This window comes from Selaginella moellendorffii, unplaced genomic scaffold (assembly GCF_000143415.4).
Source record: "Selaginella moellendorffii unplaced genomic scaffold, v1.0 SELMOscaffold_21, whole genome shotgun sequence".
NCBI lineage: Eukaryota > Viridiplantae > Streptophyta > Lycopodiopsida > Selaginellales > Selaginellaceae > Selaginella > Selaginella moellendorffii.
Genome location: NW_003314282.1, coordinates 228,287 through 255,049, shown reverse-complemented (window position 1 = coordinate 255,049; position 26,763 = coordinate 228,287). Strand labels below are relative to the sequence as shown.

General features: G+C 47.7%; 7 protein-coding genes across 12 annotated transcripts; 1 reads left to right on the top strand and 6 right to left on the bottom strand.

The window, feature by feature from the left end:
• Positions 1 to 3,758: 3,758 nt before the first annotated feature.
• LOC9637780 (bifunctional TH2 protein, mitochondrial) lies at positions 3,759 to 6,140 on the bottom strand. Its single transcript, XM_002973059.2, has 7 exons — positions 5,892 to 6,140; positions 5,750 to 5,830; positions 5,379 to 5,675; positions 5,127 to 5,318; positions 4,513 to 5,073; positions 4,276 to 4,465; positions 3,759 to 4,222 (listed from the first exon to the last, which is right to left on the bottom strand). The coding sequence occupies exons 3-7, from the start codon at positions 5,619 to 5,621 to the stop codon at positions 3,810 to 3,812; spliced, it is 1,599 nt and encodes a 532-aa protein (XP_002973105.1). The 5' UTR covers positions 5,622 to 5,675; positions 5,750 to 5,830; positions 5,892 to 6,140; the 3' UTR covers positions 3,759 to 3,809.
• Positions 6,141 to 7,493: 1,353 nt separating this feature from the next.
• Positions 7,494 to 10,579, bottom strand: LOC9637779. The gene is made up of 11 exons (XM_024678315.1): positions 9,716 to 10,579; positions 9,565 to 9,657; positions 9,422 to 9,512; positions 9,249 to 9,342; positions 9,098 to 9,195; positions 8,978 to 9,038; positions 8,818 to 8,924; positions 8,645 to 8,767; positions 8,504 to 8,580; positions 8,390 to 8,434; positions 7,494 to 8,325 (listed from the first exon to the last, which is right to left on the bottom strand). The coding sequence occupies exons 1-11, from the start codon at positions 10,303 to 10,305 to the stop codon at positions 7,788 to 7,790; spliced, it is 1,917 nt and encodes a 638-aa protein (XP_024534083.1). The 5' UTR covers positions 10,306 to 10,579; the 3' UTR covers positions 7,494 to 7,787.
• Positions 10,580 to 10,707: 128 nt separating this feature from the next.
• LOC9641365 (small G protein signaling modulator 2) lies at positions 10,708 to 13,955 on the bottom strand. 2 transcript variants are annotated; one of them, XM_024678247.1, is made up of 10 exons: positions 13,392 to 13,955; positions 13,186 to 13,284; positions 13,003 to 13,127; positions 12,201 to 12,946; positions 12,022 to 12,144; positions 11,880 to 11,968; positions 11,613 to 11,813; positions 11,158 to 11,556; positions 11,020 to 11,103; positions 10,708 to 10,966 (listed from the first exon to the last, which is right to left on the bottom strand). In XM_024678247.1, exons 1-10 carry the CDS (start codon positions 13,560 to 13,562, stop codon positions 10,892 to 10,894), a joined length of 2,112 nt encoding a protein of 703 aa, XP_024534015.1. In that variant the 5' UTR covers positions 13,563 to 13,955; the 3' UTR covers positions 10,708 to 10,891. The 2 variants fall into 2 exon arrangements, with proteins under 2 accessions (XP_024534015.1, XP_024534016.1); XM_024678248.1 differs by having other exon boundaries at positions 13,003 to 13,106; positions 13,392 to 13,951.
• A 32-nt stretch (positions 13,956 to 13,987) lies between these two features.
• On the top strand, positions 13,988 to 15,398 carry LOC9637778 (peroxisomal membrane protein 13). Its single transcript, XM_002973251.2, has 5 exons — positions 13,988 to 14,128; positions 14,173 to 14,388; positions 14,476 to 14,828; positions 14,913 to 15,005; positions 15,063 to 15,398. The coding sequence occupies exons 1-5, from the start codon at positions 14,116 to 14,118 to the stop codon at positions 15,279 to 15,281; spliced, it is 894 nt and encodes a 297-aa protein (XP_002973297.1). The 5' UTR covers positions 13,988 to 14,115; the 3' UTR covers positions 15,282 to 15,398.
• Positions 15,373 to 21,170, bottom strand: LOC9637777 (ABC transporter B family member 10). 5 transcript variants are annotated; one of them, XM_024678245.1, is made up of 10 exons: positions 19,878 to 21,170; positions 19,597 to 19,651; positions 19,285 to 19,460; positions 18,995 to 19,195; positions 18,678 to 18,937; positions 18,313 to 18,629; positions 17,606 to 18,241; positions 17,160 to 17,540; positions 16,865 to 17,106; positions 15,373 to 16,780 (listed from the first exon to the last, which is right to left on the bottom strand). In XM_024678245.1, the coding sequence occupies exons 1-10, from the start codon at positions 20,250 to 20,252 to the stop codon at positions 15,548 to 15,550; spliced, it is 3,876 nt and encodes a 1,291-aa protein (XP_024534013.1). In that variant the 5' UTR covers positions 20,253 to 21,170; the 3' UTR covers positions 15,373 to 15,547. The 5 variants fall into 5 exon arrangements, with proteins under 5 accessions (XP_024534013.1, XP_024534014.1, XP_024534011.1 ...); XM_024678246.1 differs by having other exon boundaries at positions 17,160 to 17,572; positions 17,617 to 18,241; XM_024678243.1 differs by having other exon boundaries at positions 17,160 to 17,587; positions 17,644 to 18,241.
• A 269-nt stretch (positions 21,171 to 21,439) lies between these two features.
• Positions 21,440 to 23,638, bottom strand: LOC9637776 (polypyrimidine tract-binding protein homolog 3). Its single transcript, XM_024678250.1, has 12 exons — positions 23,470 to 23,638; positions 23,364 to 23,414; positions 23,240 to 23,311; positions 23,111 to 23,187; positions 22,998 to 23,061; positions 22,814 to 22,940; positions 22,646 to 22,760; positions 22,541 to 22,582; positions 22,376 to 22,476; positions 22,226 to 22,311; positions 22,028 to 22,168; positions 21,440 to 21,974 (listed from the first exon to the last, which is right to left on the bottom strand). Exons 1-12 carry the CDS (start codon positions 23,608 to 23,610, stop codon positions 21,594 to 21,596), a joined length of 1,398 nt encoding a protein of 465 aa, XP_024534018.1. The 5' UTR covers positions 23,611 to 23,638; the 3' UTR covers positions 21,440 to 21,593.
• Positions 23,639 to 23,735: 97 nt separating this feature from the next.
• On the bottom strand, positions 23,736 to 26,220 carry LOC112347428 (pentatricopeptide repeat-containing protein At4g02750-like). Its single transcript, XM_024678249.1, has one exon. It carries the CDS (start codon positions 25,822 to 25,824, stop codon positions 23,749 to 23,751), a length of 2,076 nt encoding a protein of 691 aa, XP_024534017.1. The 5' UTR covers positions 25,825 to 26,220; the 3' UTR covers positions 23,736 to 23,748.
• Positions 26,221 to 26,763: the final 543 nt, after the last annotated feature.

The window sequence follows — 26,763 nt, the reverse complement described above, 5'->3', positions numbered from 1 at the left end:
ATCAACCCGGGGAGGGGGATTGGGAGAGACTTGGGAATCCGTGGATGGATGGATAATGCTTCGTTGCTCGTGTAGTGAATAGCTGAAACCAAGTAGGACCAAGTAGGAGCTAGTACCATAAGTGGGAACCTTGGCGAGGGAACTTAGCAAAAGCCAAGGCAATGTTGGACGGATAGATGAGGTAAGCTGGCAAATTGGAAAGGAAAAATTTGTGGCTTACAAGCTGGTTTCAAGCTGAAGACTTCCTCAAATATTACTATTAATTGTAGCGCATGTGATCATGGGATGAGATTTGAATATACTGTCACCGTGGATCCTTGGAACCTTGGGGGATAAATGGGGATAAAATAACCATTAAGGGCTCTCTTATTAAGCAATTGCCCCTTTTTCAGTTGGCTTAAGGGGAGAGAGATAGGGTGCGTTATATGTGGTATCAGAGCAAATGGCGTGGCTTGATTCTCATCGATTTTCATTGATTAGTGGCTACTTAAAAATATAATATACCCTTGAGCAAGGTATATTCCTACCCCTAAATTTGAAATCGTACATATCGAGCATCCATATGTATGTCTTTTCTCTTGTGTGGAGTATCCACATACAAAGGTATCCACCATGGGATTGAGGTACGGGTGAATGACTAGTTGCCTCACATGGAATAACTGACCTACACAATGGAAAGATTGATAGATTCAATGCGGAAATGGAAGTGTTGATTCCCCTTAGTTTAGTAGGGGTTATTAGTCAATAGTCAATGAGGACATTGACATCTTTAAAGGGGGGGGTAAGTATAGTGTATGTGATCATGGGATGAGATTTGGATATACTACCACTATGGATCCTTGGAACCTTAGGGGATAAATGGGGATAAAATAACCACTAAAGGCTCTTTCATTAAGTAATTGCCTCTTTTCCAATTGGATCCTTGGAACATTGGGGGATAAATGGGGATAAAATAACCACTAAGGGCTCTCTCATTAAGCAATTACCCCTTTTCCAATTGGCTTAAGGAGAAAGAGATAGGGTGCGTTACATTGATATTGCTATACCACCAATGTCAACACTAAACCGGCATACAACACTAATTAGAAATAGGAAGGTTTATAATATAAGTCTTCTATTTCAAAAGGTGCACAAAAGAAGATTAAGTTGGCAAAGGTGTTGAAGTGCACAATCACAAGGATAGATTACATCAGTGCCATAGCTAAAGAGTTTGTTGTTGTGACTGAGTTGTTAAAGGGTATGAACTACACTATCAGAATCTGTGAAAATCCATCTTATAGCTGTTCAGATTTTACATAGAAGAAGAACAAAGGAAAGGTATATTTATCCTACAAGCACATCTATTATATTTTTATCCAAGAACTAAACCAAGATTGACCATCCTAAGATTGACCATTTACATCCACTAGGCAAACCTTACAATTGTAGAGCTTAAGAAGTGTTTCTAGATTGCTTTTAGTGTTCGGATCTATATTTATATTTGTATTTTATTGGTCAAATTTACTTGGAAATATAGATTAAATCAAAATTTGAAAAATGAAAAGATGTTAGTTCAGGATGAATGAATGTTTTCCTTGTATTTGAGAAGTCATGAGCTCATGAGCTCAAAACCTACCCAGGCTCTTTAGGATGATCAAACTTAAAGAGACTTATAACATAAAGATATATGAATCTTAAAAGAAAATTTAGTAGTTTATTTAGAATTTAGATACCTTGACATATTGAAATATATCCTGCTCCTGATTATAAATAGCTAATAATTAATAGAAATTTAATTTTTGTTTTTTTCCTTTGATACCACATATAATGTTCTCCCCTTAAACCAATTGGAAAAGGGCCAATTATTTTATGAAAGAGCCCTTAATAGCTATTTTATCTCCATTTATCCCCCAAAGTTCCAAGGATCTATAATGATAGTATAAACAAATCTCACATGATCACATACACTGTAATTAAATTTGGTTTTGAATGAGTGCATTTTCTATAGTGAATCATGTGAAATATGTTTAGTTGATGCTATATATGAAGGGATTGACTTGTACTAATTTAAGTAATTCTTTTTATTAAGCTTCTCCATCTTTGATCACTTTCCTCTATGGTTTCAATAGGTATGCATTCTTCTATTTTTCCTCCTTTTGCTCATGATTTTTTCTTTATTTTTTTCAGCTTACTTGGACATCCTAAAATGCCTTATAAGAGAGAGCATCATTTTTCTCCTCTCTCAGGTGGCCTTTGGAATGAGTGTAATTTGTATGAAACTACAATTTTTAAATTTGAAGATATGCAATAGCCATTCTAAACAATTACATGGAGTGATCTTGACTGTATGTTAGCAGTAAATAGGTTGAAATAATGTGTTGCCTCTACATATTTTATGCACCCCAAACATTTCTTATATACTACTTCTATGCTATTTGATGTTTTTTAATTTATATAGGCATATTAGATTAGGACTAAGACAGGTGGTAGTGGCACTCTAGAAATTAGCTAGAATTGGAATTAGAATTCATAAGTAATTTAGAAATAAAATAAATTTTATATTAAGAGATTCAATCCTTGAAGCAGCCTATATGATTTTTAAAACTTTTTCCCCACCAAATATTGTTTGGTGCTACAGCTTCATATATTATAAAGCTACAGTCATCTTCAATGGTAAGATATGTAAGAAAAATGCATTTGTCACAGTATTTTGTAATAGACCATAACACTTGGTTTATTTCAGTATATATAACAAGATTTCCATCAGTTTGCAAAATAAGTTCACAATTACCTTCAAAAAATAAAATATTTTCAGATTGCCATAAACGATTTCTACCTGAAAAAAATACAAGCTGGCAATTTGATTTTAAGTATAATACATTTCTACCATTAGATGATACTATAAAGTTGCCTTTTAATAAACGGAAATCTTTAAAACCAGCATTTAAAGTGGTTAAACTTGTATCACAATCTTTTTCAGTGGGATAAATATATTTATAAGAAAATGGAAATAAATTTTGAGGACTCCACAAAAACTGGAGACTATACTCAATTATATGATTTGTTAATGTTATTTTACATTTATCTGCTCGTTGTGATAATAATATTGATTTATATTCATTTATTGTATATTTTAAACCATCTCTTATTCAGGTACCAAGTATTTGTTTTGTTGTTGATTTTCCAGATTTACAATTTTTTCCTAAGCGTTCAATCCTTACAAAAACTGCACCTTTGCTAACATCAACCATTCTTGCATCTTTATAATTTTCTGGATAGCTAACATTAAATTTTACTTTCTTTGTTAAATTAAAAAAACCACGATCAATTATAGTTTGAATATCTTGTTCACTAAGAGCTCCTTTTACTCCCCAATCTATATTTGTTCCACATGCTATATTTATGTAAAAATAGAAAAACACCAGATAATTCTTTAGAACCATTTCAAATTACTTCATGTAAACAAGTTTACACTCTACTAAGCATAATATTATTTTATCCATATTTTTAACTGGATGTTAATAAACTATTAAATAATAAAAATTTATAATTATAATTAAAAAAGTTATATGGAATTCCCAGATAGGATAAATTTACTTATATTAACTAGAAAAAATAAATATTCTATGTTTCTTAATGTGAATACACATGTTTAAATTTTATTTTATTTTACAATAGTTTGGTTTCTAAGCACAGTAATATATTTAAAATTAAAATTAAAATTAACATATAATATACGGGAGGTGGTGAAAAAAAGAAAAAGAGGGTCTCATGCCACGTCGGTAAGCGGAGAGAGTAATTTTCAGTAAAGTACAAAACTTTGATAAATATTACTTTAATAGCAAGCAAGCCTCCACTTCGCTCCACCCTGACGCCTCAAACAAGACGCCGCTGTGGCGGTAGCTCTTTGGATTGCCGGACTCGATGGAAGCCTGGATGTGAGCTGCGGCGATGGCGAGCGGGAAGAGCTGGAGGTTGTAGCGCAGCAGCATCTCTCTGAGCGCGGGGTTGTGTCCCATGACGATCCCCAAGTCGGCGTCCAGCAGCGCCAAGAGATCGTTGGTGCTGTCCCCCAAGAACACCGCTCTCTTGTTCTCGTCCGGGTACACGTTATACATCCTTCGCAGTGCGTGTAGGATGGCTTCCTTGTCGAATGCGTCCTGGACCACGCCTTGAAAGGTTCCATCGGAGGTTCCTTTCTCGTCGTAGACTAGATCGTTAGAGTGAACGAACAAGTGACCCTCTGGAATGACGAAGAGTGTTTTAGAAAGCTAAAACAAAAAAAGGGATACATACCCGGCAGGCTTGGAAGTCCTCCGATGATAAGATCGCGAGACCAGCTCGCGGAGATGCAGTGCATGGGAATGTTGATCTCGCTTAGCTGTTGGAGGAACTCCGAGCAGCGGTGGAGTAGGGGAATTCGTTTCACTTCTCGTCTTATTTGCTCGCGCCGAACTCCTTTCAAAACACCTCCTGCCATGACTTCCTGCTCCAGAATAAAAGTGAAACAAAACAGACTTTTGATAACAGTACCTTGTTTATTTTCTTCTCGAGGTCCCCGAGTTGCCTCAAGATGTTCCTGAGGTTGCTGCTCTCGTAGACGCACGAGACGTCGGGATTCGCGAACTGTTCCTGGCTGCCTTTGATGTATGATCTGAGTCCCAAGTCCATCCCAGGAACCAGGTGATACAAACCGCCTCGCTTCTCGGTCACGGGGGTCAGCTTCGCAGCGACGCTCTCAAACTCCCAGATCGACAAGCAGTTCTTGATACGATTGTCGTGCACCTTCATCAGGGACCAGTAGCGTTCCTGTGGATCTTCGCTAGTGGATGAGTTGTTTTTCGCCACTGAGACCAATATCTCTGATGTGTCTTTGACGGTGCAAGTGATATCGTAGTCCGTTGTAAAGAGAAGGTTGACGGGGTGCCACGGATTGGAGCTGCAAGTTGCCTCGTCCTTGTGTCGCGGATAAGCCGAGGAAAAAATTTGTATCTGGTGGCTCAACGCTTCCTTGAAAAGTTTCTCGAGTACACCTCCTTTTCCATCTTGCAAAAGCTTCGTTTCGAGATCTTTCTCCAGTAAAGACGCGCAAACCTGAGAGTTTATATGCTTGAAATGGGAGGAAAACAAAAAAAAGTGACGTTTACCTGGAAATCATGCTCGTTATACGCTGAAATCCAGCTGCTCTGGCCTGGAGCCATATATTTGGAGATAGTTCTTGCAAGAAACACTCGTGCGTGGAAAATTGCCATGAGAATCACGCTGGCTTTGACATCGCTGTCTGCTGCCAACTTCATCATAAAAATTTTCATTTCTTTTGCCGAATCTGTCACTGCGTCCTGAGAAAAACGAAGATAGCCAGATATCTAGAAAAGCTTTGCATCACTAAGTTGCCATACCTCATTCCCCTTGTAGATGCTGTGGGAGAGTTTCATAAGCAATGCCTTTGTAGGCTGGTGCTTTGAAAGCGATGAAGCAACGGACAAAACATAGCCTTCGTCTCGCAGAAAGCATGACAGCCTCGAATCAGAAAGTGTTCCAGCCATGGTGCTCAAATTGAATGGGTGGTAAAGAATTGCACAGATTTCCAGCTCGGCCGCCTCGAGAAAGTCTTGCACCCGAAAATTCTGGAGCACCACCATTTTGTTTGGAACCACTTGGCGGCTGCTTGCGCGACGTGAGCTTGTGTGCCTCAGCTACAAAGGAAAAGAATGGAAGAACGTTGGAGCGAAACAGAAAAGGGAGAAAAAAAGAAATTTTCTAAGCTTACGAGACAGAAGAACGATGCCTCAGGAGAAAATCGAGCACGACAGCGAACACGACCAGTGTTTGTCCCTAGTTTGCAAGAAGGCTGCAAGAGTAAGCATCAAGAATGAGAGATTATCGACAGAGAAATCTCAAAGACGCCGCACCTAGAGACGCCGCAAGATTTGAGGCCGATGAGACGCCGCTCCGGTGCGCGAGCTTGAGGCGAGCTGCGGGGCGATGAGAATCCATCAAGAAATACCAGGACTGGTGGCTCCGTTGACGAAGATCAAGAGAATCGGCAGGGAGCTGCCGGAGGCGCCGGATTGGCGAGCAACGATCGAAGAATCCCTGGGAAACGATGGAATACCTAAAAACGCACGAATGCTGGCCCTCCTTTCTTCTCCACTGGCACAAGAAAGACAAACAAAGGGTTCGTTGGCTTCACTGCCGTCCACGCCACTGATATAAAGGGATTAGCATATTCGCTCCCTGTTGGTGCGAATATCTCACCCTCCACTTCCCCGCGGCATCACTTTTTACAACCACGTAAAACCGAATCAATCTTTTATTATTTTATCTGGTGCGCAACCTTTGAACCATACAGCTATCATTTTCATCCATGCTTGATTGGTGTGAGAATTTTTTGATAGAAGGTCCTTCTATATTGTTAAACTATACAAGAAATGACAACCATGGACCATCAACTTTGACTTGAATTCATACGTTGTATAGAACTTGGATTTGAATTCGTTGTATTGTAAACTTGGTAGAACTTTTATTTAATTTCTATACTCTTAAACTATACAAAGATCTGATATTGTATAGTTTTCTTTGTTTACAAAGATCTGACTTTTATATAATGTTATATAAACTCTTTTTTCAGTAACACGTAATATTATAGTGGATTGCATCAAATTCCATGCTATAATACCAATGCTATAATACCAAAACTGTGATTGTGTCTATCATAATATTGGTATTTGCCACATATGAAGGTTTGATAATGAATATACCTGAAATATGCTAGGATGTTCTAGCATATTCGTCCTTGACACCTTTTCTGCCACTCTGAGAAACCCCACAAACTCCGAGTTTCCTTGCTCCATAGCAACTTTCAAAATCTGCTCATGGCCACTTTGGATGATCTTTTTTATTGCATGCGCAGCCATTTCTTTACTCCTATAACCACTTCCACAACTTGAAATCACCATTCTCGTAGCAAAAAGAAACCATCATTCAAAACACCTCCTGGCTATGTACATTCCCTTGCTTGGAGTAAGCACTCAGAGGTTCCATTCCATGAGCCCTAGACTCCAGCAAGTGACCTCTCAAGAGTGCTGACACATATTCCACCAATTGAGCTTTATCTAGCAAAAGCCTCATCAGGTCCATCCCTAGAATGCCAACTTGTGTAATAAATCATGGATGTGTGGCCTTGGAGGAATTCTTTGATCTGCTGAAGTATAAATTACAGAGCTATCACCTTGGTATGCATCATGCATCAGCCATTTTTCTTGCACAACTATATGCCATAACTACCTTTTTTGACACCGATGCAGCTTAGTTCCTTCTTGGATCAAAGTCCCAGCTTATCTTGTCAATGATGAACACCACGCTCAACTTGAAATCCAGCTGGTATTAAAGATCCGGCACTGATGTATATAAAATCTGCTAAAAATAAATAAATTTTGTTTTAGCAATTCAAATACACATAACTTGGGATATTATTAATTCTTTGCCAGCCCATCACATTCTGATTGCATACGTTGGACCATAGAACTTTGATTTGAATCTATCGTTATGCAAAACTTTCGACATAATATACACCATTGCCAGTCCACGTTTCTTTACTATGTAGTTCTTTTCTTCTACTTACTCTCTTCCTTGCCTCGCCTTACACGATCTCTCTCTCTCTCTCTCTCTCTCTCTCTCTTCTTTTCTTTTCTTACCTCCTGTGAAGACTTCCCGAGGTTGCGAGCTTTTAAGAGCTTTCAAGCTTTCGAGGTTGCGAGGTTTCGAGCTTTTCGAGCTTCTCCTTGTCCGATTAGCTTCCTCTCGACTCAAGCAGTAGCAGCGGCGGGAGCTCCTGTAAGAGTGTCGACCCTGTCAATCTTGTCCAGAGCTCTGATCCTCTCGAGTTCCAGCTCCAGCGGGCGGAGTGATCGCCTGGAAGTGAATGGAGTCGAAGTCTCGGGCTTAACCGTGCATGGTAGCGGAGAATGGCTGTGACTCTTGCTCAGTCTCGTGCTCAGAACCTTCGGCTTCTTCGTGAACTCCTGGCTCTTGCTTATGCCCGGTGTCAGCCTCCTCAGCACTGCTCCGGTTAGCATCTCTTGGTCCTCCTTGGACAGCTCGCGGGAGCTCGTTGCTGGCGGCGGCGATGGATTCAGCACAATCGTCTTCTTCACTGGCGAGCGGAAGGGAGACTTGTGCGGGGACCTGTTATGGCCGTTGAGGTTACTCTTGGCTCGGCTTATCAGGAGGTTCAGCCAAACCAGGAGGTCTAATATATACTTCTCGGTCACTTCTTGATCCGCGTGATGAAGTGTTTGGATCAAGCTGATTTCCTGGACGTATGGTTTCCGATCGATGGAAGATCTGTTGAGATTCTCATGGTTAGAGTGTTTCTAGGAAACAAATGTTTAAAGAAGTAGCGACTCACCCAGCACTAGCCCATTCTCCAACCCACCCGAATCCATGGTGCGCTCTGCACGTAGATAAACCAAAAGGATCAATCAAACAGTCCGGCTGCTGCTCTAGTTTTAAACATCTTTACTTTGTTGTGTTCGATGCGATTGGTACCATCCATACCAGTATTTTTTCCATTTCTTCTTTGATCTGGGACGCTGTGAGCTGCATGAAAACAAACAAACTTAATATACTCCACAAATGTTTACTAATAAGCAGCTTTTCTTGCCTCTTCTTTGTTTGAGTTAGCAGCCGCGTAGAGGGCACTTCTCAAGGACATTTTGATAGAAGGAGGAAGACCTTGATACAGATTATCGCGCGTGTTTGGAGGAATAGAACTTGGTCGGGAGACCTGTAGATAACGCAGGCGTAAATAGGATTCAGAACATTTGTAAGACCTACCAGAGTGTCGATTTGGTTTATTATATTAGCATAATGTAAGGCCAGGCCAAGAGCTCCCAATCTCGGAACGCTTGAAAGCTTCATCGATTGCTCTTCATCATACTCGCCTGCAATAGACCGAGAACATGAATCACGCCTAAAATGAGAAGTATGCACCTACCAAATGCATCAGCGATTTGTTGATGAAGAAAATACACTATATCTAGCAGTTTCTCCATTAGCTGACAGAAAATGAGGACAAATCTCAGACATGGAGCCTGAACGAAAACGATTTTAGTACCTCTTCCATGATTTTTGACCAGAGGGACTTTTTCTGCAATAGCTTTACGTGCTTTTGCTGGCATTTAAAATCACTTTTTAGCATTGCTAAGCTCTCCCCTGCAACGTGAGCCAGGAAAGGTTGGCAATAAATAGAATGGTTACAAGTGTACCTTTGTGAGGATTAGAAGACAACTCGTTTTCTTCGATCTTCCGCCGAACGTCGTTGTCGTATCTATCCAACGCATGGAGTTCATGGTATAGCTCCTGTCCACAGACAACAAACGTATCACGAGAATCTATACACGAAACCAAGAGACAAAACGTTTTTGTTTTTTCAACTTACTGCTGTGTTCTGTGCTAGAGTCATAAGCTCTTGCATTTCTTGCTCTGCGTGCTCCGGTGACTGCCTGGGAATTTGTACTTCCGTTCCCAGTCTACACAAGAAGAACTGGAGCATAGGCAAAATCCATATGAAAAGTAAAGCACCTGTTGATTAGACGATCGAGTTGATGCCACTCCGGTGCTCGGCAGTGGTTTCCAAAACGAACAACCTCACTAGCGAACACTTTGAGCTCATGCCTAAGATCACACCAGAGTGTCAAACAGAGAGAAGCTGAACTACGTCCATTGGACGTACCTTTTATCAGAGGCAGCAATTCGCCAGAGCTCATCGAGATCTTTAGACACGAGCCGCTGGACCCCTTCAGAGGGAAGAATTTCCTTCTTGAGCAGCTGGAGGCTTTCCTCTGACAAAGACTGCTTCAAACTATATCCTTTGACCACGGTGTTTGCAACCTCGAACGCTAGAATTCCAATCTTGTTCCCCTTGGGTGCCACTCCAGCAGCAAAGCCACTCCCAATCGTGGTTGTGATGCTGCTCCCAAACGTATCCAGCATCACCACCGCCTTGTCCAGGCCAGCTGTCCCAGCTCTCCCAAGGATCGACTTCGCATTCCGAGCCTTGTGAGAAAGTACTCTGGACAATTTGATCCGTTCGCTCTTGTCCTCCTCATCGTCCTTGGTATCATCCGTCTCTGGCGAGGAGCTAGCAACTTTGTCGACCGAGGTAGAGGGATCGGGAGCGGGAGCCTTCCCTGCCGCATAGATCCCATTCACTCCATTTGGTTGCTGCGAAGGCTTTGAGAGCTGCCGCTTAAAGTTTGGCCTGGTACCCTCTGATGAGCCACTGGAATCCTCGGGCACAGTCTTCGAGCACAAACCTCCCATTTTCCACGGCCGGATCCCCTCAACATGTGCATCTAGAACCGCTGAGCTCCCGATCTCCAAACCCTAACCTGGAATTCCTGGCCAGCGCCGCGAACTTGGACCGCGCAACCAATCGGAGTAGCTGCCGCTCCGATCGATTCGCTCCCGCTGCGCAAATCTCCTCCAGCGCCGGCCTAGCGATCGCGCCCGGCAGCCATACCTAAAAATGCTGCGCGTATTCATCCATTTTCCTCTCGTTTGGCTGCGCTTTTGCTTGAAGAGTGTGAGTGAATTTGTAAACTCTTCCTCTCTGTCAATGCATGGTTATAAATTATTTGTTTTGACCGGGCAGCCCGTCAGCCCGTCAAAGCCGTCGCCTGCACGTTGGTCCTCGCTTCGATTCCCACCAGTCTCACCCACTAATCATGCTTAGTTTAAACTTGCTTATTTCAAATGAGTGTGCTTTCCTTAATAAATTACAATTAGCAGAAATACAATAGCCTCGTTACACCCTCAGTTCCAAATGTGAGAACGTAACGAGCCTCGATTTCCTTTGCAAAATGGAAAAAAATCCTCTTTTTCTTTGATTTTTCTTGTGTGGGAGACGCTAAGCACCGCCATGGCGCTGCTTCTGGCGTTGTATAGCGCTGGCCTTGTTCTCCAAAGCAGCACGCCGGACTAGCTGCAAGTATCTCATTGTTTCCCTTCAGATTTCAAGGAAGCGAAAGAACTTACTTGTCTTTGGTACTTCCTCCTCAGCTTGATAGCCGTTCTGATACAACTCCGCACTTTGATCTTCATCTGGATCTCGTTGAAGGCCTGCAAATCAAAGCTGAGGTTTTGCACAATCTGGGATAGATGAAAACACTGCACCTTAATAGCGTCGTCCATGGAATGCACGTCTTTCATAAACCTGGTCCGGTTGAGCACGAGGATGGCGGCCACAACGAAGACGGAGAGTTCATCGTCGCCTGTCTTGCCAAGCAGAGAACTCACGGTCCGTATCTTGTGTCGGGAGTGACGAGGCCAGAAGTTTCCAGCTCTCAATCCACAGAGCGGGCTTCTGGATAGATATCCAACGCGATCGTTGTCCTCCAGCGGCGAGGTGTCTAGTGACTGGTCCTGGAAAGTGTAAAGCGGTGACATTGCTTTGCTATCGTCTTCCGGTAGCGTTTCATCCACTGGTGTTGGATCTTTCACGATAAGGAGCTCCGGGCAATGGTATTCCAGTGCCCAGGAAATTCCATTATCGAAGTCCGCAGCCCACATCATCTGGAAAATATATGTGCTGCGATGAGACAAAAGAAAAATAATCTAAGCTTGCGTACCTCCCACATGCACAGAGCTTCGCCAAATGAGAGCTCACGACGGAAGAGGACCAGCAGCATTCGAAAGGCGAAAAGGAAGCTATCGGCACCGATGTGGACAAAGTGCTTGAAAACGTAGACGTCTGTGAGCTCCAAAATTGTGGTCAGAGCTTGCAACTGGCGCATGACACCAATCGGACCATCCATCTGAAAGTTCTGACGCTGTAAAGGAAAGCTACTCAATGGTCAGTGTGCAAAAAAGACAGAGGAGACAGGGAATTTACTTACCACCCGCCTGAGGAGGCTCTCAAAACACCAAAACGCATCAGCATCATCTTCGTAAATCAGAATAAATGGCGACAGCAAATCACTCATGCCTGGCAAAAGAAACGAAAGATTTCAGTCTACGCACTTCAAGTTGATAACTTGCCTTGGCAATAGCCCGTTGCAGGATCAACCCATGCATAGACTGCTAAGATATCCGACATCCGTGCCATGTTTTTGGAGTCTTCATAGAACTTGAGGTGTCTGTCAGTCCTGACCACATCCACAACTGCAAATAAAAGCATGAGTCAGAGATCAAAGGTAACATAGAGGCATTTTTCTCACCTATTCTATGCAATGTCCAAAGCCAATCGGCTACTTTCTCGTCCCTGAACGCCCCCCCTCCGCTCGGCACCTTTAAGTCTTCCTGTTTTTCTGGAGATCTCGTTGTATCACCTTCTTCTCTTTTCACCTCATTTGTAACTTCTGGCTGCTCGTTCGCACTTTCCGGGGTCTCGTTCTCGTTCAATATAGTCACAATTGAGTTATCATCGTCATCGTTTAGAGTATGTAGTTGTAAGTCTTTGTTTTCGGCTTTGTCAGTCGCGCCTGAAGTCCTGTCCTTCGTTGAACTGGTAGTACTATCCATCACATATGTTGGAAACAATGTTCTCACGGGCAAACGCAGGTAATCAGGCAGTTGGCTGCCGTCGTCGTTAGAAAATGAGTTATCGACTTCTCCTTCACTCGGTCCCGAGTCTGTTCCTTCATCGCTCGGACTGCCAGCTTCGGATGACTTCTTCGGCGCCAAGTCCTCCTGTATGAGGAGATCTCCTTCCTCAAAGCTCTCTCTCGAGTCCTCAAAATTTTCAAGATCCTGTGCAGCCTGGAAGCGCTCCTCCGACCAGGAAGCAATCTTCTCTTTGAAAGACGTTGCCACCTCATTTAAAGTGGTGTGTTCTTCTCGAGTGGTGCTTTTGGACGTCACTCGGACGTCCATAATTTTAGTGCCGACCGTATACGCCAGTGTGCCTGATCCAATACTTCCATGCATCAGATGGCATTGCTCGATGAGCTCTTGATAACGAATCCTACACAAACAGAATTTCCCGTGAAACAAGCAAAAAAAAAACAAACAAGCCGAGACCTTCGTGCGTGACGAAGCTGTTGCCGATACTCGGCAGTCGTGCCGAGCGAGTAGCAGCCAAGCAAAAACTCCCATACCTCCGCTCTGATCGAGTGATCAACACCCTGACACCATAAACAAAGGCCCTGGCCATTCATTAAAAAACTTCCAGATCCAAAACAAAACGAATGCTTTGAAACTCACCCCCGAGACGATGGCTTTCAAAATCTTGTGAAAGCCCACAGCTCTTCCTTCCTTGTCAAAGGCAGCTCTCCATTTCTCCGGCTTCAAGCGCTTCGAGGTCTGGATTACAATCCCAACAGAGCGTTAGAAAGCGCATTCCATAGGCTAGACTAGTACTAGGTAGCTAGAAATCTCATGAAAAAACAAAAAGAGCTCTTTTCTCTTACCTTTGCGGACTCGATGAAAGATGGAGCTTGTGCTGCTGGCTGAGGCTGAGCGATGCCGCTACTGTTGCTGGTGTTGTGCCCTCCTCCCACGGTCGAAGCCGCCTTGAGGAACATCCTTGGTCCCACGGCTGGGCCACACATCCAGCGTGATTCATCCCAGTCTCTCGACATGTCATACTGCTCGCTAGCGTTCGATCGAAATATTTCTTCCTCTTCTCGCGAAATCTACTCAATGCAGCCCAATCGATGGCGCCACTGCCTGGATTTCTAGCTCCCTAGGAATCAGCGCTTCACTGTACCTTCCTCCTCCTCCGCATCGACACGGCACTCGCATCGCGACGCCGAGGCGGCTGAGAATCGCTGCCGATCTGCGCAGCGCCGGGCCAGATCTCGAGCCGGAGCGCTCGAACTGGCAGACCCGATCTCATCCCCGAAATATTTTCTAAAACCCTAAAGTTAGTGAGGCTCGAGCGTTTGTGATCGGGATTACACTACTCTTCCCCGACGCCATAGCCAGACTTTTACCAGTGACACAGACCACGCTCTTTTACCACGGGTTAAAAATTTTGCCCCCTTTGGTTTTATCGATGGCTCACGTAGCCCTAATCTTATTTCTAGGCCTTGGCGAGGGCGAGAGCTCCGGCGGCTTCGATTGGATCATTGCGAGGGCACGAGATCGCCCCGGATTTCATGACATTTCCATGATTTTCTCGTGTTCTAGGAGATGGCTGCTTCAGGTATGGTGGAATCGCCTCGAATTTCACCGATTCTCTCCTTGCAGGCCGACCGGCGCCTGCCAAGCCTTGGGAGCGCCCTGGATCTCAAGGCAATTCAAGCCCTTCTCCATTTGCCCCTTCCTCGCCGACTACGAGCACGGCGGCAGCAATTGCTAGCTCTGGCACCGCCGCCACAACGATCGACAAGCAAAATCTCGCCCAGCAGCCTTCCACCGCCGTTGGGGCCGCTGTGCCTTTGAGACCCTGGGAACGCAACCAAGGTAAGTTTGTTTGATTCTTTCTTTCTTCCAGTACAGCGTACTTCCATCCTTACATCCTCGCCAATTGTGTGTGTTCTTGCATTCCAGGAGGCTATGGGAGCTATGGAACGATGAGCACGTACAACAGACCATACAACTCGGTCGGTGGCTACGGTGGTGGTGCTTACAATGGTGGTGGCTATGGATACAATGGTTCTGCATATGGAAGCAGCTACTTTGGAGGAGGATATGGCAGCAACTATGGTGGCAGCCCGTTTGGAGGAGGAGGGATGTACAATAGAATTGGTGGTGGCTATGGTGGATTTGGAATGCCGATGGGAGGAGGGCCTTTAGGCGGCTATGGAGGCTATGGTGCTGGGAATCCCATGGCTCCCAATCCTGACGATCCGTATGGTGGTCCTCCTCGCGCTCCCAGTTTCTGGCAGTCCATGCTTTCCGTGGTGAGTGGCGACTTCTTCTCGTTTTGTTTTGTTTTTTTTTTTTGCTACGCGTGTGATGAAAGTCTGTTTTTCTCTTCTGCGCAGCTGCATGGTGTCATGACTTTCTTTGGACGGCTGGCAATTCTGATTGACGAGAACACTCAGGCTTTCCATTTTTTCATCACGGCGCTTCTTCAAGTACGTACAGGAACGAGTGTGAAGAGTTTGCTCATGTGTGACTTCCGTCTTACGCAGCTGTGTGATCGGGCTGGGATTCTTTACGGGGAGCTCGCACGATTCGTGTTGCGCCTGTTGGGCTTCAGGCCGAGATCGCCGAAGGCTCGCTCTGTGGCAGGAACAAGAGCCTTGGCCGGAGCTGAGGCAAAGCAAGGTGGTGGTGATGGTGCTGTCGTCGCTTCTCTTCCAAAGGAGGGATCTTGGGACAATGTGTGGTCTAACAAGGAATCCCAGTAAGTGTCGATCGATTCGTAGCCGCTGTAGATATATTATTTGCACTAGTCTGGATGTCTTGGTGAGTATCGTTTTGTGTGATATTAGAGGCCTGGGGGAAAATAAATTTCTTTCATGATCTTTGTTCTAGAGGTTCTAGCTAGGATCTCTGGTTCTTCTACGTGATCGTGACCACAGGTTCTTTTATGCGCGATAACTTGCGAGGTGATGATACGAGGTGACTTTTCTTTTTCTTTTGTATGGTTTCCTTGGACGTTCTAACCATCCAATCAATCCAGGCGGTGTTCTTCGTGGTGCTGTTGCTGCTGCTGCAAGCTGACAAGCTTTGCATAGGCGCCTCCGATCTTCCGGACCAATTCACTGTGGCTGCCTTGCTCGATGATCTGCCCGTCCTGGAGGAGCGCGATCACGTTTGCGTTCTGGATGGTGGACAATCTGTGAGCGACGACTAGGCAGCTCCGACCTTTCATCACCCTGTCCAAGGCCTGCTGGACCACCTTCTCGGACTGCGCATCCAGCGCACTGGTAGCTTCGTCGAGCAGCAAGATGGCCGGGTTCTTTATCACAGCTCTGGCGATGGCGATCCTTTGCTTCTGGCCACCCGAGAGCTGGACGCCTCTCTCCCCGGCCACAGTCTGGTAGCCATTCGGAAGAGAGCTGATAAAGCTGTGAGCATTGGCTGCCTTGGCCGCCTCCACCACCTCCGACTCCGTCGCCTCAGGCTTGCCATACCGGATGTTTTCGAAGATGGTGGTGTCGAAGAGCGCGGGCTCCTGCTGGACGAGCCCGATGTGCTGCCTCAGCGATCGGAGCTTGAGCTTGCTGACGTCCTTTCCATCGACGAGCACCGCCCCGGAGGATGGATCGTAGAACCGGCTGATGAGGCCGATGACCGAGCTCTTCCCCGAGCCGCTGGGACCGACTAGAGCCAGGCTCTTGCCGGCTCGGACTCTCAGGCTCAGGTCCCGGAAGATGGTCACGTCCGGCCTGGTTGGATAGCTGAAGCAGACTCTCCGGAGCTCGACGTCGCCCCGGACGTGGCTGATCTCCTTGGCCTCGCCATCATCGGGATCTATCTCGGTCTGGTAGTCGATGAGCTCCATGACCGAGCCGACCGCTTGCGAGCCTCGGAGGATATCGGGTGCTAGAGATAGCGTCTCCGCGACTCCAAAGGCGGTGAAGATGAGGAGAACGAAGCTCTTGAGCACGGGTCCAAAGGTGGTGTCACCCTGCTTGATGAGATTGGAGGCGTACCAGAGGGCCAAGCCGTAGGAGCTGAAGAGGCAGCACTGGGAGACGCCGTAGCCGATGCCGGTGATCTGTCCACGGGTGAAAGCGTTGCTCTTGGGGCCTTGGAGCTCGCGGTTGAAGAGATCCATCACTCGTTTCTCGGCGCAAAACGCTGCGACTGTCCGGATGTTCCCGACGGCTTCTCCCGCCACCATTGTTGCTCGGTGGTAAGCTTTGCTGAGATTAACTCCGAAGCCTTTCAGGAAGAGGTGCTGGAAAGAAAGTTTACGAAGTCGATCAGCTAGCGAGAACGAAGAGCAACGAAGAACAACAAAGAACAACGAGCTCTTTCCTACCTCGGTGATGTGAGCTCCGATCATGAGAGGGAAGAGGGCGATGATAACCAGCGTCAGCTTCCACTGCAGCACGAACGCCATGACGAAGCCGGTGACTATCAAGGCGAGATTTTGCGTGAGAGTGCACAGGCGATCCCCAACGGCGGCACGAAGCATGGTGGCGTCCGACGAGAGACGAGAGGCCAGCAAGCTGCTGTTGTTCTCTTCTCGATCGAACCAGCCGATCTCGTTCCGCAAGATATCTGCGTCAAGAACTTTGTTAACAACTCTGGAAACTTTGGCAGGAAGAACTTACTCGAGAACATCATCTTCCGGACTCGCATCGTCAGCCTCTCGCCCATGACGCCGAAGAAGTAGTGCTCCAGGACGTAGATTCCAACAGTGACGACAGTGGCGATGGCAAAGATGGTGGAGATCTTCTCGACTTCTCGCTTCTGGTGGCTTTGGTCGGGGCTGTAGAAGGTGACCAAGGCCTGCGTGATCCCGTAGGCGAAGAAGGGGGTCTCGGCTCCGGCAAGAATAGCTCCCAGTGCTCCAGCCAGCGCGAAAGGCCACTCCGGGGCATTGAGCTTGAGCAGTCGAAAGTACGAGGCCTTTGGAAACTGGTGCTGCTGGTGGTACTCCTCGAGCTCGGCGTTGCTGTGAGCGTCGGCCTCGGAGCGTACGCTCACCCGGAAGCTGAAAGTTCGCTGCGACAGTGACAAAGAACTCCCGCGAGAGTGCCTGGTGGAAGAAGAAAAATCGAAGTTTGCGAAGGGGATCGAGCGAAGCAAGCGTACCTGGCGGAGTGCTTGGAAGCAGTGTCACTCTCCTTGGCCACCGCCGCCGCCGCCGCCTGGAGCTTGACGAGAGCAGCGTAGAACTCGGCCTTGGCGAGGAGCTCGTCGTGCGTTCCAGACTCCACCACCTTCCCTTGATGGACAACCGCGATGGTATCGGCGTTCCGGATGGTGGAGAGCCTGTGCGCCACCACCACCGTCGTCCTCCCCACCATGAGCCGCTCGAGAGCCTCCTGGACGGCACTCTCGGAGCTCGCGTCCAAGGCGCTGGTGGCCTCGTCCAGCAGGAGAATGGCCGGATCTTTCACCATAGCTCGAGCGATGGCGATGCGTTGCTTCTGTCCGCCCGAGAGCTGGATGCCTTTCTCGCCAACTTGGGTGTCGTAGCCGCTGGGGAGCTGCTTGACGAAGGTGTGAGCGTCCGAGGTTCTGGCAGCCGCCTCGATCTCGCCATCGCTTGCGTCCTCCTTTCCAAACAGGATGTTCTCTCGGATGCTCGTCGCGAAGAGCGCCGGTTCTTGGCTCACCAGCCCGATCCGGCCCCTCAGCCACTTGAGCTGGAGTTCTTGGATTGGAATTCCATCCAGGAGCACTCTTCCTGGCGACCAACAAGATCAAAAACAGAATTTATCGTCAGGACGATCGAGAAGTTCTTTCTTCTCTTCGTACCTGACTGGGGATCATAGAAACGCTCGATGAGGGAGATGATGGTGCTCTTGCCGGATCCACTGCTTCCAACGACAGCCACAGTCTTTCCCGCGGGGATGGAGAGGCTGAGATCCTGGAAGATGACGACGTCCGGCCGGGATGGATAGCTAAAGCATACTTTGTCAAACTCTATGTTTCCATGGACGTTGTCGAGCTTCTTCCCTTCGAGAGCCTGGAGATTTATGGATGGTTTTCGGTTGATCATCTCCAGTATGGTGTATCCCGCGGCTCGGCCTTTGCCGAAGGCTGCGAGATTTGGAGCAGCGTTTCCAAGAGATCTGGAAGAAAAGAAATGAGAGAACTCGAGGTGGATGGATGGAACTTACAGTCCGGCGATGACGACGTTGAGAATGGTGGTGAAAGCTTCGCCACCATTGGTGGTTCCATTGCGAACTAAAACGCCGGCGTACCATAGGAGCAGCGACCACGCACCGATTGTCAAGCCATACGTTGCTCCGATTCCCATTCCTTTGGCGAGGCCACTCTTCTTTCCAATCTCCAGCGTCGTTTCCAGCGCTCGAGCGTAAGAATCCACGGCTTGCTCCTCCTGGACGAACGAGTAGACCGTTCTTACTTGGGAAATGCTCTACAAGATCAAAGGTTCAGCTTTCCAAGTTTCCAAAGGAGGAACAAGCTTGATCACCTGTTCAGCAACGTTTCCAGCTTTCGCGTAGGCCTTTTGGTTCTTTGTGGTGAGCCCGATCATGGTGTGAGCGTACAATCCACCGGCGAGAGCAATCCCGGGAACAACAGCGAGGGTGACGAGCGTAAGTTGCCACACGGACGAGAAGCCGACCGCGAAGCCAGCCACAAATCTGGCCATGTAGTGGAGATAGTTTCCAGCCTATGGAGGATCAAACGAGAAGAACTTTAGCGTGATCAAGAGAGCTGTTCCAAAGTTCTCGGAAGAACAACGATCGAAGTTTACTCTACCTTTGCACCGATTGCTTCTTGGACAAGGGCGGTGTCGCTGGAGATCCCATTGACGATCTCGCCGGTGGTCGTGTCCGTGTCGAAGAATCCCACGTCCTGGCTGAGCATCGCTTTGAGATAAGCCACTCTCATTCGTGCCGATTGTCTCTCGCCCGTGTAAGTCCAGCACGCCACCTCTGGATCCACACAAGATAATTTAGAGCTTTCACTCGAAAGGTGGAATTTTGAGCAATCACAATCAAGATCGCCATCAACCTCTCCAGGAAAAATCTATTTTTTGGTGTTTCTCTGGAAGTTTTTGTGGAAACTTACCAAGCCACGCTGCGACCAAGATCGCGAGTCCAAGGTAGACAAAATATAAAGCATACTGCCACGAGCAAACACACAATTAGCGGCAAGAAAAACAAAAAAACTAAAGGTAGGACAGAGAAAAGAGAGAAGAACTTTCGATTCTATGGCCTTAGCAGTTAGCTCGAAAGAAGCTCTCGAAACACTCGATAGAAAACTCGCTTGGAAGAAGTAGTCTATCAATTAAGAATGGAGATTGGATCGATCTCAAAGAATGGGAAAGAAAGAGAGGAAGAAGAACGTACCTTGGAGACGCCATGGCCGAGCTTGGTCGGGTTATCATAGTTTGCGCCAAACTCATCGATGAGCTTCCCAAAGAAGATGAAGAACACTGGAATCGCCGCTCCATGGGCGCACGCCCCGATTGCGCCCACGAAGATCAGCCCCCAATCCATGGCATCCGCGAAGGAGTAGAGCTTGTAGTACGGAACGCTGCGATCTTCTTCTTCTTCTTCTTCTTCTTCCCCCTTCTTCCTCCTCTTTTTCTTCGTGCTGCTCAAGTGGCTCTCTCCATCTTCTCCATTTGTGGCAGTGCTCTCCTTCTTGGCGTCGTCGAGATCTTCGATGGTTTCCAGCCCCTGCCGTTGCTCCGTGATGTGATCTACGCCCTCTTCTTCCATGATTGCGAGAGATTTCAAATGCTGCCCGAGAGAGATGGATTGATTGATCGGCCGAGCAGGCAAAGTACACGCCCCTGACACCTCTCTCCCTCTCGCGATCGATCCGGCGAAAAAGCTGCTACCCTTGGACGATTCTAGCCGAATCCTTCATTTGGGCAGCTCCAAAACGCCCGATTGCTCGCTGGGCAGAGCCGAGATCGCGCGATTGTCACCAGCATCTGGATCCCGCCCGGAATTTACTCGCCATTGGCAGAGCAGGGGAGGGAAGAGAGGAAGGAAAAGAGGGGTGAAAGCTTTGGGCGTTTGTCGCTCTCTCTCTCTCTCTCTCTCTCTCTCTCTCTCGTGGGCCGCTAGGCTAGGCGCTAGGCAAAGCCGCGCAAACCTTTGAGGTGGCAGTGATGGAATCCACGGAGGAAAAAGAGGGGATTTGATGAAGAAACCGGAAAAGAACAGCCCAGGAACAAAGAGGGCGCGATCGATGCTGTGATTTTGTTTAAAATGTATAGGCCGAAAGGGGGTCAGTTGGTGTTCTCCAGCCAGAGTTTGGTAAGCGCACAGAAATAAATCCATCGCCTTTCACCCAATCGCCATCCATTAAATGCTCTCGGCCAAGAACCCTAATTCTCTAATCCCCCCTGCTTTGCTTTGGAGGGAAAGAAATTCGGTGGATCGGAGTGCGATCGGAGCTGGAATCCGTTACATGGGCTTCTCGATCGGCTTCCAAGGAAAGAGAAAAGCGAGGCCAATGTTGAAAATCAGGGACGCACTAGCTGCTAGCAAACAAAACGTTCCTCTTTTCCGAGAGAAGGGCATCTTTTTTCCTCTTTCTCGTTCCATCCAGTACAATCCACAGCGATTGATCGCGGCAACACCGCGGCCCACGCCAATCGTCCACTTCCACTCGGGCGCATCGATCGAGCGAGAGCCCTAAACGCTGGCAGAGGGAGAATGTACACGACATGTCACTCGGAATTAATGCCGGGAACGAGACATTCAATCTGGGCTGTCCGATCGGTGCGAATCTGGACCGTTAGATCCAGCCATGGTGTTTTTTGTTAACTATGTTTTCATGTCAACGCGAAATCGAGGCAGACCGGCCAACAACTATTTTTGCCGTTCCTCGTGAGCTTTTTTTTGCGCTCGATTCATTGCTGCTGCTACTGCTGCTGCTACTGCGCAGATTTCTAGGTGAGAATCGCAGCTGCTACACATTAAAAAGTTAAGAACACGGAGAAGAAAAATCGAGAGAGCAAACAAAGACAAGAGGAAGACTGGAGCTCGCTAATCCTTACTTCTTCTTAGTGTTGTTCTAGTGATCGAAGTATCACCGCTGCTACACGATCATCGAATTGCATGGTACCTCGAGAAGGCGATCCGGAGCGAGGTAGCTTTGAGTTTGGACCTGTGCTTGGAGGCGAGAGCCTCGGTCGCCTGCTCGATCGTGTCGAATTCTACCAGAGCTTGCCTCCTGTTGGTGGACTCGAAGAGCTTCACCCTCTGGATGACGCCGTGGGGTGCCAGGAAGTTTAAGAGGTCGCCTTCCTCCACCTCGTCGCTCACGTTGGAGATGTGGAGGATCTTCGAGGGCGGGCAGCAGTTCTTGACGTACTCGCTGTTGAATCTGTTGTAGGGGTCCATTGTGAAGTCGCGAGTACGAGGGTGTCTGATGGTGTTGTGCTTCGAGAAGGAGATCTCCATCGCGCTTCCAAGCAGCGGTGCTCCCTGTAGTTTAAACTCCCAGTCAGAGAGACAGAAAAGCAAGTAACAAGGTTTACCTTTAGAAAGTTCAAAGCAAGCTCTGCTTGGACCCCGTCTGCCAGCTGAACCAAGGCTTGCTTCGCATTTTCAAACATCTTAATCCGCAGCACTCTTCCATATCCAGAGAAGAGGTTGAAGAGTTTCTCTTCGTCTGTTCTCTGCGAGAAAAAGACACTCTTGTACAGCCATACCGTATAAAAAAAACACACAAGTACCTCGTGTAGATTTGAAACAAGGAGAGTACACTTGTCATTACTTCCAGTGACCCCAAATGGAAGAACTCCCGACAACGGGACCGAGCCTGAAATTTCGAAAGGAAAAAACAAGAGGAAGTTGAAGACTTCGTTTAACCCCACCAAAACCACCTTGCTTCATCGTAGAAAACGCAGTGCCGGCACCCAAGATCGAAGCCTGCGGAGAGGTTTTGCTCTGTGAATCCCCTGGCAAAGAATTATTTGTGTAGTCCCTGTTCATTTTAACCGGTTCCTTATAATTTCCAAGAAAGCGAAATGCAAAACTCAGAAACTTGCCTGGTAAGCTCATTGTTGGCTATGACTCTAACATTTTGATTACTGCTCAACAAACGCAAACGATAAGGATCAAACCAGACATGAAAGACAAGACAAATAACTTACATCGAGAACTTAATATCCAATTTGCAGCAGCCATCGAAGATCTGGCGTCCCTGGAGGGCTGACTTGGCCGCTGCAGCAGCTTCATCGGAATCGAAGACAATAAATGCCTGAACAGCTGCTACCGAAGAGGCTTGTTAAATAGCTATGCCATTGGTAAAAGATACTGACCAGCCTTGTGGAAGATGACAATCTTCTCGATATTGCCATGAGGGCTGAAAACTTGGTGGAGTATATCTACGTTCATTTGATAGAGCGGATTATGAATGATGGCAAGAAGCACCCGAGAAGCCTCCACCTAGAAAACGAACAAGCATAAGCGCAAGGAACGTATGGCTGACGAAGACACACAGACTTTGGGGTTTTCGGGTTCGCTCAGCTTCTGGCGCGAGGAATACTCGACCTGGACTTCCTTCCCCCTGCAACACATTTGAAAATGACAACAAACAGAATGTGAACTTGCGGTACCTCAGGAGCGCCTGGTCCTCAGAGAAGTGCTTGATAACACTCCTTGCTTCCTCTACGTCTCCCATTTCCAGAAGTGCCTACGACAGCAAGACGATTTAGAAAGAACTGAGAAATAACGAAAACGCATACATCTTTCCCTGATCTCATCACAATGAACTTGTTTATCGATCCAAATGGTTTCACAAGATCTGTGAGCTCCTCCTGCAAGAAATTCCACACTAAGAAAACCCCACATTTTCGCAAGCGCACACACCTGAGTGATCTCGTCCGCTTGTGTTCGGAAAAAAAGAACCTTTGACGGAGCCTACATAAAAACAGGTGTAGTTAGAACTTATAGAATCCATCTATGGAGACCAAACCGATGATTGTGCCAAGGTCGTCGTGGCGAAGCAGCGTCCCTGGAAGAGTCCATCGCTCTGCGAGCCAAATGTGGTAGAGGAGAGAAAGCGGCTGCTGGTCAGGAGGTGCCTGGCGCTCCTCGCAACCCCCGCGAAGCGCATTCTCCCCCTTTCTAGCTAAGAACCCTTCGGAGAAGCGAGCCCTAAGATATAGCTAAACCCTAAACCATAAACCCTGTAAGGAATATGTGGATCCAACGGCTGGCCCCGCTGGTTCGTCCGATCTTTTCGCGAAGAACCCTAGCTCGCTGTAAGGATCCCCGAGAGCATCATGTATGGCGCCGGATTCGCCAAATCCATCTCCGAAGCGTTGTGAGCAGCTTGAGATCCGAGCTTGGCATTGGAATGTAGGCTACACGCCGTGAGCAGCGATGTCCACGCCTCGGCCCCGGCAGGAAATGGCATGCTGCCGATCGCGTCCAGCGCCTCCTGGAGCCATCCGGATCTCCCAAGAATGTCAACGATGCAGTGGTAGTGCTCGCTGCCAGGGATTATCCCGTGATCCGGCCACATCGATGCGAAGTACTCGCAGCTCTGGATCACCATCCCGGCGTGGCTGCAAGTTGAGAGGAGCCCGATGAATGTGATCCCGTTTGGAGCGACGCCGTCCAAGATCATCGATCGCAGGAGATTTCTTGCGGTGCCGTGATGTCCCGCCTGGGAATACGCCGCAAGGAGGGCGTTCCACGAGACAACATCGCCGATTCCAGAGATCTTGTCGAAGATTACGTGAGCATCGGCCAGAGATCCACACTTGCCATACATGCTGATGAGCGCATTCGCCACTGGAAGCTCCGATCCAGCGCCACACCCGCGGAAGCTCTCGTGGATCGTCCTGCAGCGATCCAGAGATCCAACACTGCTGGCCGCATCGGCGATGGTGACGAGCGTGATCGCGTCAGGCGGGACGCCTTCAAGATCCATCCGCTGGAAGAGCCTGATTGATTCCTCGCCCTGGCCGTCCTCGACGAGACCCTGGATCATCGTGTTCCAAGAAATGACGTTCCTGTGAGGCATCTCCAAGAACAAAGCCCTAGAATCTTCCATTTGCCTGTGCAAGGCATATGCCGCGAGCATGGCATTCCAAGCTATCGCATCCCTCTCCGGCATCTCTTCGAAAATCTCCCGCGCGTTTTCAAATTTTCCCGCCTCGCCGAGGAGCTTGATCATGGCCGTCCAAGTGACCACATCGCGCTCGCCCATTTTAGAGTAGAGCTCCGCGCCCTCGTCTATGGCGCTCTCGATTGCTAGGGCGAGTATCATCGAGTTCCAGGAGATCACATTCCAGTGAGGCATCGCTCTGAATATCCTCCTCGATTCTTCCAGATTCTCGGCCTGGGTGTAGACGGAGATCATCGTGTTCCAGGACACCACGTCTCGATCGCGATCTGGCATTCGATCAAACACAGCTCTGGCGCTGAAGGAATCCCGCCGCTCGCCGCAAGCTGCAATCAGCGCGTTCCAGGCCACGGTCATCGTCCAATCCAGGCGATCCAGGGTCGTCTCCAGCATCTGCCGCGCTTGATCGATCCTCCCGGCCATGGCATAGGCTTGGACCATGGCGTTCATCGCTACTGCGTCCCGGTGAGGCATTCTTTCGAATAATCTCTCGGCTTCTTCTAGATCATCGTTCTGTGCGTAGGCGAAGATCATCGTGTTCCAAGAAATCTCGTTCCGTTGCTTCATCGCGTCAAAGATCTTCCTAGCCTCGGCAATATGCCGGTTCTGGGAATAAGCGTTAATCATCGTGTTCCAGGATACAAGATCTCGCTGCTCCATCCTATCAAAGATCTCTCGCGCCTCCGAAATCTTCCCTTCTCCAGCATACGCAGCCATCATCGTGTTCCAGGTAAAGAGATCCTTCTTCTTTGTTCTATCAAACAGTGCCTTGGCTTTTTCCAGGTCCCCATCTTGGGCATATGCTGCGATCATGGCATTCCATGAGACAACATCCTTGGAGGGCATCTCGTCAAAGAGATCTCTCGCTCGATCGATCTGCCCGTTGCGAGCGTATGCCGCGACAATGATGTTCCAGGAGTACGTGTTGGGATGATCCAGGCGATCGAAAGCCGCTTGCGCCTTGTCCAATTGCCCGCACTTGCCATACATCTCGATGAGGAGATTTCCCAGGTATCTGTCATTCGCAAATTCACTCGAGGAGATTTTTCTGTAGACTTGATCCCCCTGTGAAGGGTCCTTGGAATTCCCACATTGCTTGAGGAGGTGAGCAAAATAGTCAGTTGATACTTGCACTAAAGCTCCATTGTGTGTTCTTCCAGTGGTTTTGGATTGGGTTGCGTTCTCCAGCATCGTCATTCGCGCAAAGGTACTCTGATCAAATGCAAATCCATTCCATTTCTACAGCGCTAGAACTAGCGCGCATTTTCGCTTAGATATCCTACAGGGGGCGTTCCTAGAAGGGTCCGGTACCGGCATTGCACCAACCGGGGTACATGCCCACTTGAGGTTTTTCATCCGGTTCCTTTCCCTACTTAAAAACAAGGACCGATACGCCTAATCGCAACCGGTACTGGGCCATGGGGAAGTATCCGGTTGTTGTGCTACCGCGGTGGTCACGCGCGCGGTGTCGCACTGGCCACGCCCAGCTCGCGGCCATAGGAACGTCCATTTTACCTTTTAAAGATTTTTTCACTCTACATTTGTATTTTCTTGTTAGTAAAATGGTCAAAAGGAAAAGGTATTTTACCTTTTAAAGAATATTTTTCGTTAGTAAAGGTTAAAAGCAAAAGGTTTAACGGAGATTTTAATTTAATTACTTTTATAACCCCCTAAGTTTTAACGTCAACTTCCTCAGGCTTGGGTCTACAAGCATCCCAGGTCGAAGTCCAGTGGCTCAGCAGCTGATTGACAGTAATCAGGGCGACGATCCACGCGCCGTGGGAGCATGGATTCTCGCTATTCTAACTCAGATCAAAGGGAAAACCCCACAGGATTGGGTAACGGAACAGTCGGAGCCACATTTTGCCGTAAACGTGGCTACAAGGTATGCGCGAGACTATCTTCTCTTTTTGTTTGCTGACTTTGTGCTGCTCGTGCTTGTTCCTCCAGCTACCGTGACCTCGTTGAGGAGGTGCTGGAGAAAGTCCCTGATTCCAGACCGGCTCTGCAAGGCCAAGAAGATTGTCTCGCCTGAGATGAAGATCCTCGTCTGCATGGACGAGGCGGCTTCATTGTTTATGGAGGTGGCCGGCTCATTCCTGGCCTGCAGGAGCTTTTTCTTGAGCATTCCGCGCG

Excerpts from the sequence above, each read along its gene's own strand:
- LOC112347428 (XM_024678249.1), bottom strand. The coding sequence starts at position 25,824 with ATGACGATGCTGGAGAACGCAACCCAATCCAAAACCACTGGAAGAACA.
- LOC9637776 (XM_024678250.1), bottom strand. The coding sequence starts at position 23,610 with ATGCGCTTCGCGGGGGTTGCGAGGAGCGCCAGGCACCTCCTGACCAGC. Across the intron at positions 23,312-23,363 it reads AAGCGGACGAGATCACTCAG|GAGGAGCTCACAGATCTTGT; the intron begins GTGTGTGCGCTT and ends AATTTCTTGCAG. Across the intron at positions 22,169-22,225 it reads TTGTTTCAAATCTACACGAG|AGAACAGACGAAGAGAAACT; the intron begins GTACTTGTGTGT and ends TTTTTCTCGCAG.
- LOC9637780 (XM_002973059.2), bottom strand. The coding sequence starts at position 5,621 with ATGGTGGTGCTCCAGAATTTTCGGGTGCAAGACTTTCTCGAGGCGGCC. Across the intron at positions 4,466-4,512 it reads TCGAGAAGAAAATAAACAAG|GAAGTCATGGCAGGAGGTGT; the intron begins GTACTGTTATCA and ends ATTCTGGAGCAG. Across the intron at positions 4,223-4,275 it reads AGGACTTCCAAGCCTGCCGG|AGGGTCACTTGTTCGTTCAC; the intron begins GTATGTATCCCT and ends TCGTCATTCCAG.
- LOC9641365 (XM_024678247.1), bottom strand. The coding sequence starts at position 13,562 with ATGTCGAGAGACTGGGATGAATCACGCTGGATGTGTGGCCCAGCCGTG. Across the intron at positions 11,557-11,612 it reads AAGCTCTGTGCATGTGGGAG|ATGATGTGGGCTGCGGACTT; the intron begins GTACGCAAGCTT and ends TATATTTTCCAG. Across the intron at positions 11,104-11,157 it reads CCATGGACGACGCTATTAAG|GCCTTCAACGAGATCCAGAT; the intron begins GTGCAGTGTTTT and ends TTTGATTTGCAG.
- LOC9637777 (XM_024678242.1), bottom strand. The coding sequence starts at position 20,252 with ATGGAAGAAGAGGGCGTAGATCACATCACGGAGCAACGGCAGGGGCTG. Across the intron at positions 19,461-19,596 it reads CTTGGTCGCAGCGTGGCTTG|AGGTGGCGTGCTGGACTTAC; the intron begins GTAAGTTTCCAC and ends GTGTGGATCCAG. Across the intron at positions 17,588-17,643 it reads GCTTCCAAGCACTCCGCCAG|GCACTCTCGCGGGAGTTCTT; the intron begins GTACGCTTGCTT and ends TTCTTCCACCAG.
- LOC9637779 (XM_024678315.1), bottom strand. The coding sequence starts at position 10,305 with ATGGGAGGTTTGTGCTCGAAGACTGTGCCCGAGGATTCCAGTGGCTCA. Across the intron at positions 9,658-9,715 it reads ATTGCTGCCTCTGATAAAAG|GCATGAGCTCAAAGTGTTCG; the intron begins GTACGTCCAATG and ends GTGTGATCTTAG. Across the intron at positions 9,513-9,564 it reads CTCGATCGTCTAATCAACAG|ACTGGGAACGGAAGTACAAA; the intron begins GTGCTTTACTTT and ends CTTCTTGTGTAG.
- LOC9637778 (XM_002973251.2), top strand. Across the intron at positions 14,389-14,475 it reads ACCCTGGGAACGCAACCAAG|GAGGCTATGGGAGCTATGGA; the intron begins GTAAGTTTGTTT and ends CTTGCATTCCAG. Across the intron at positions 14,829-14,912 it reads GGCAGTCCATGCTTTCCGTG|CTGCATGGTGTCATGACTTT; the intron begins GTGAGTGGCGAC and ends TCTTCTGCGCAG.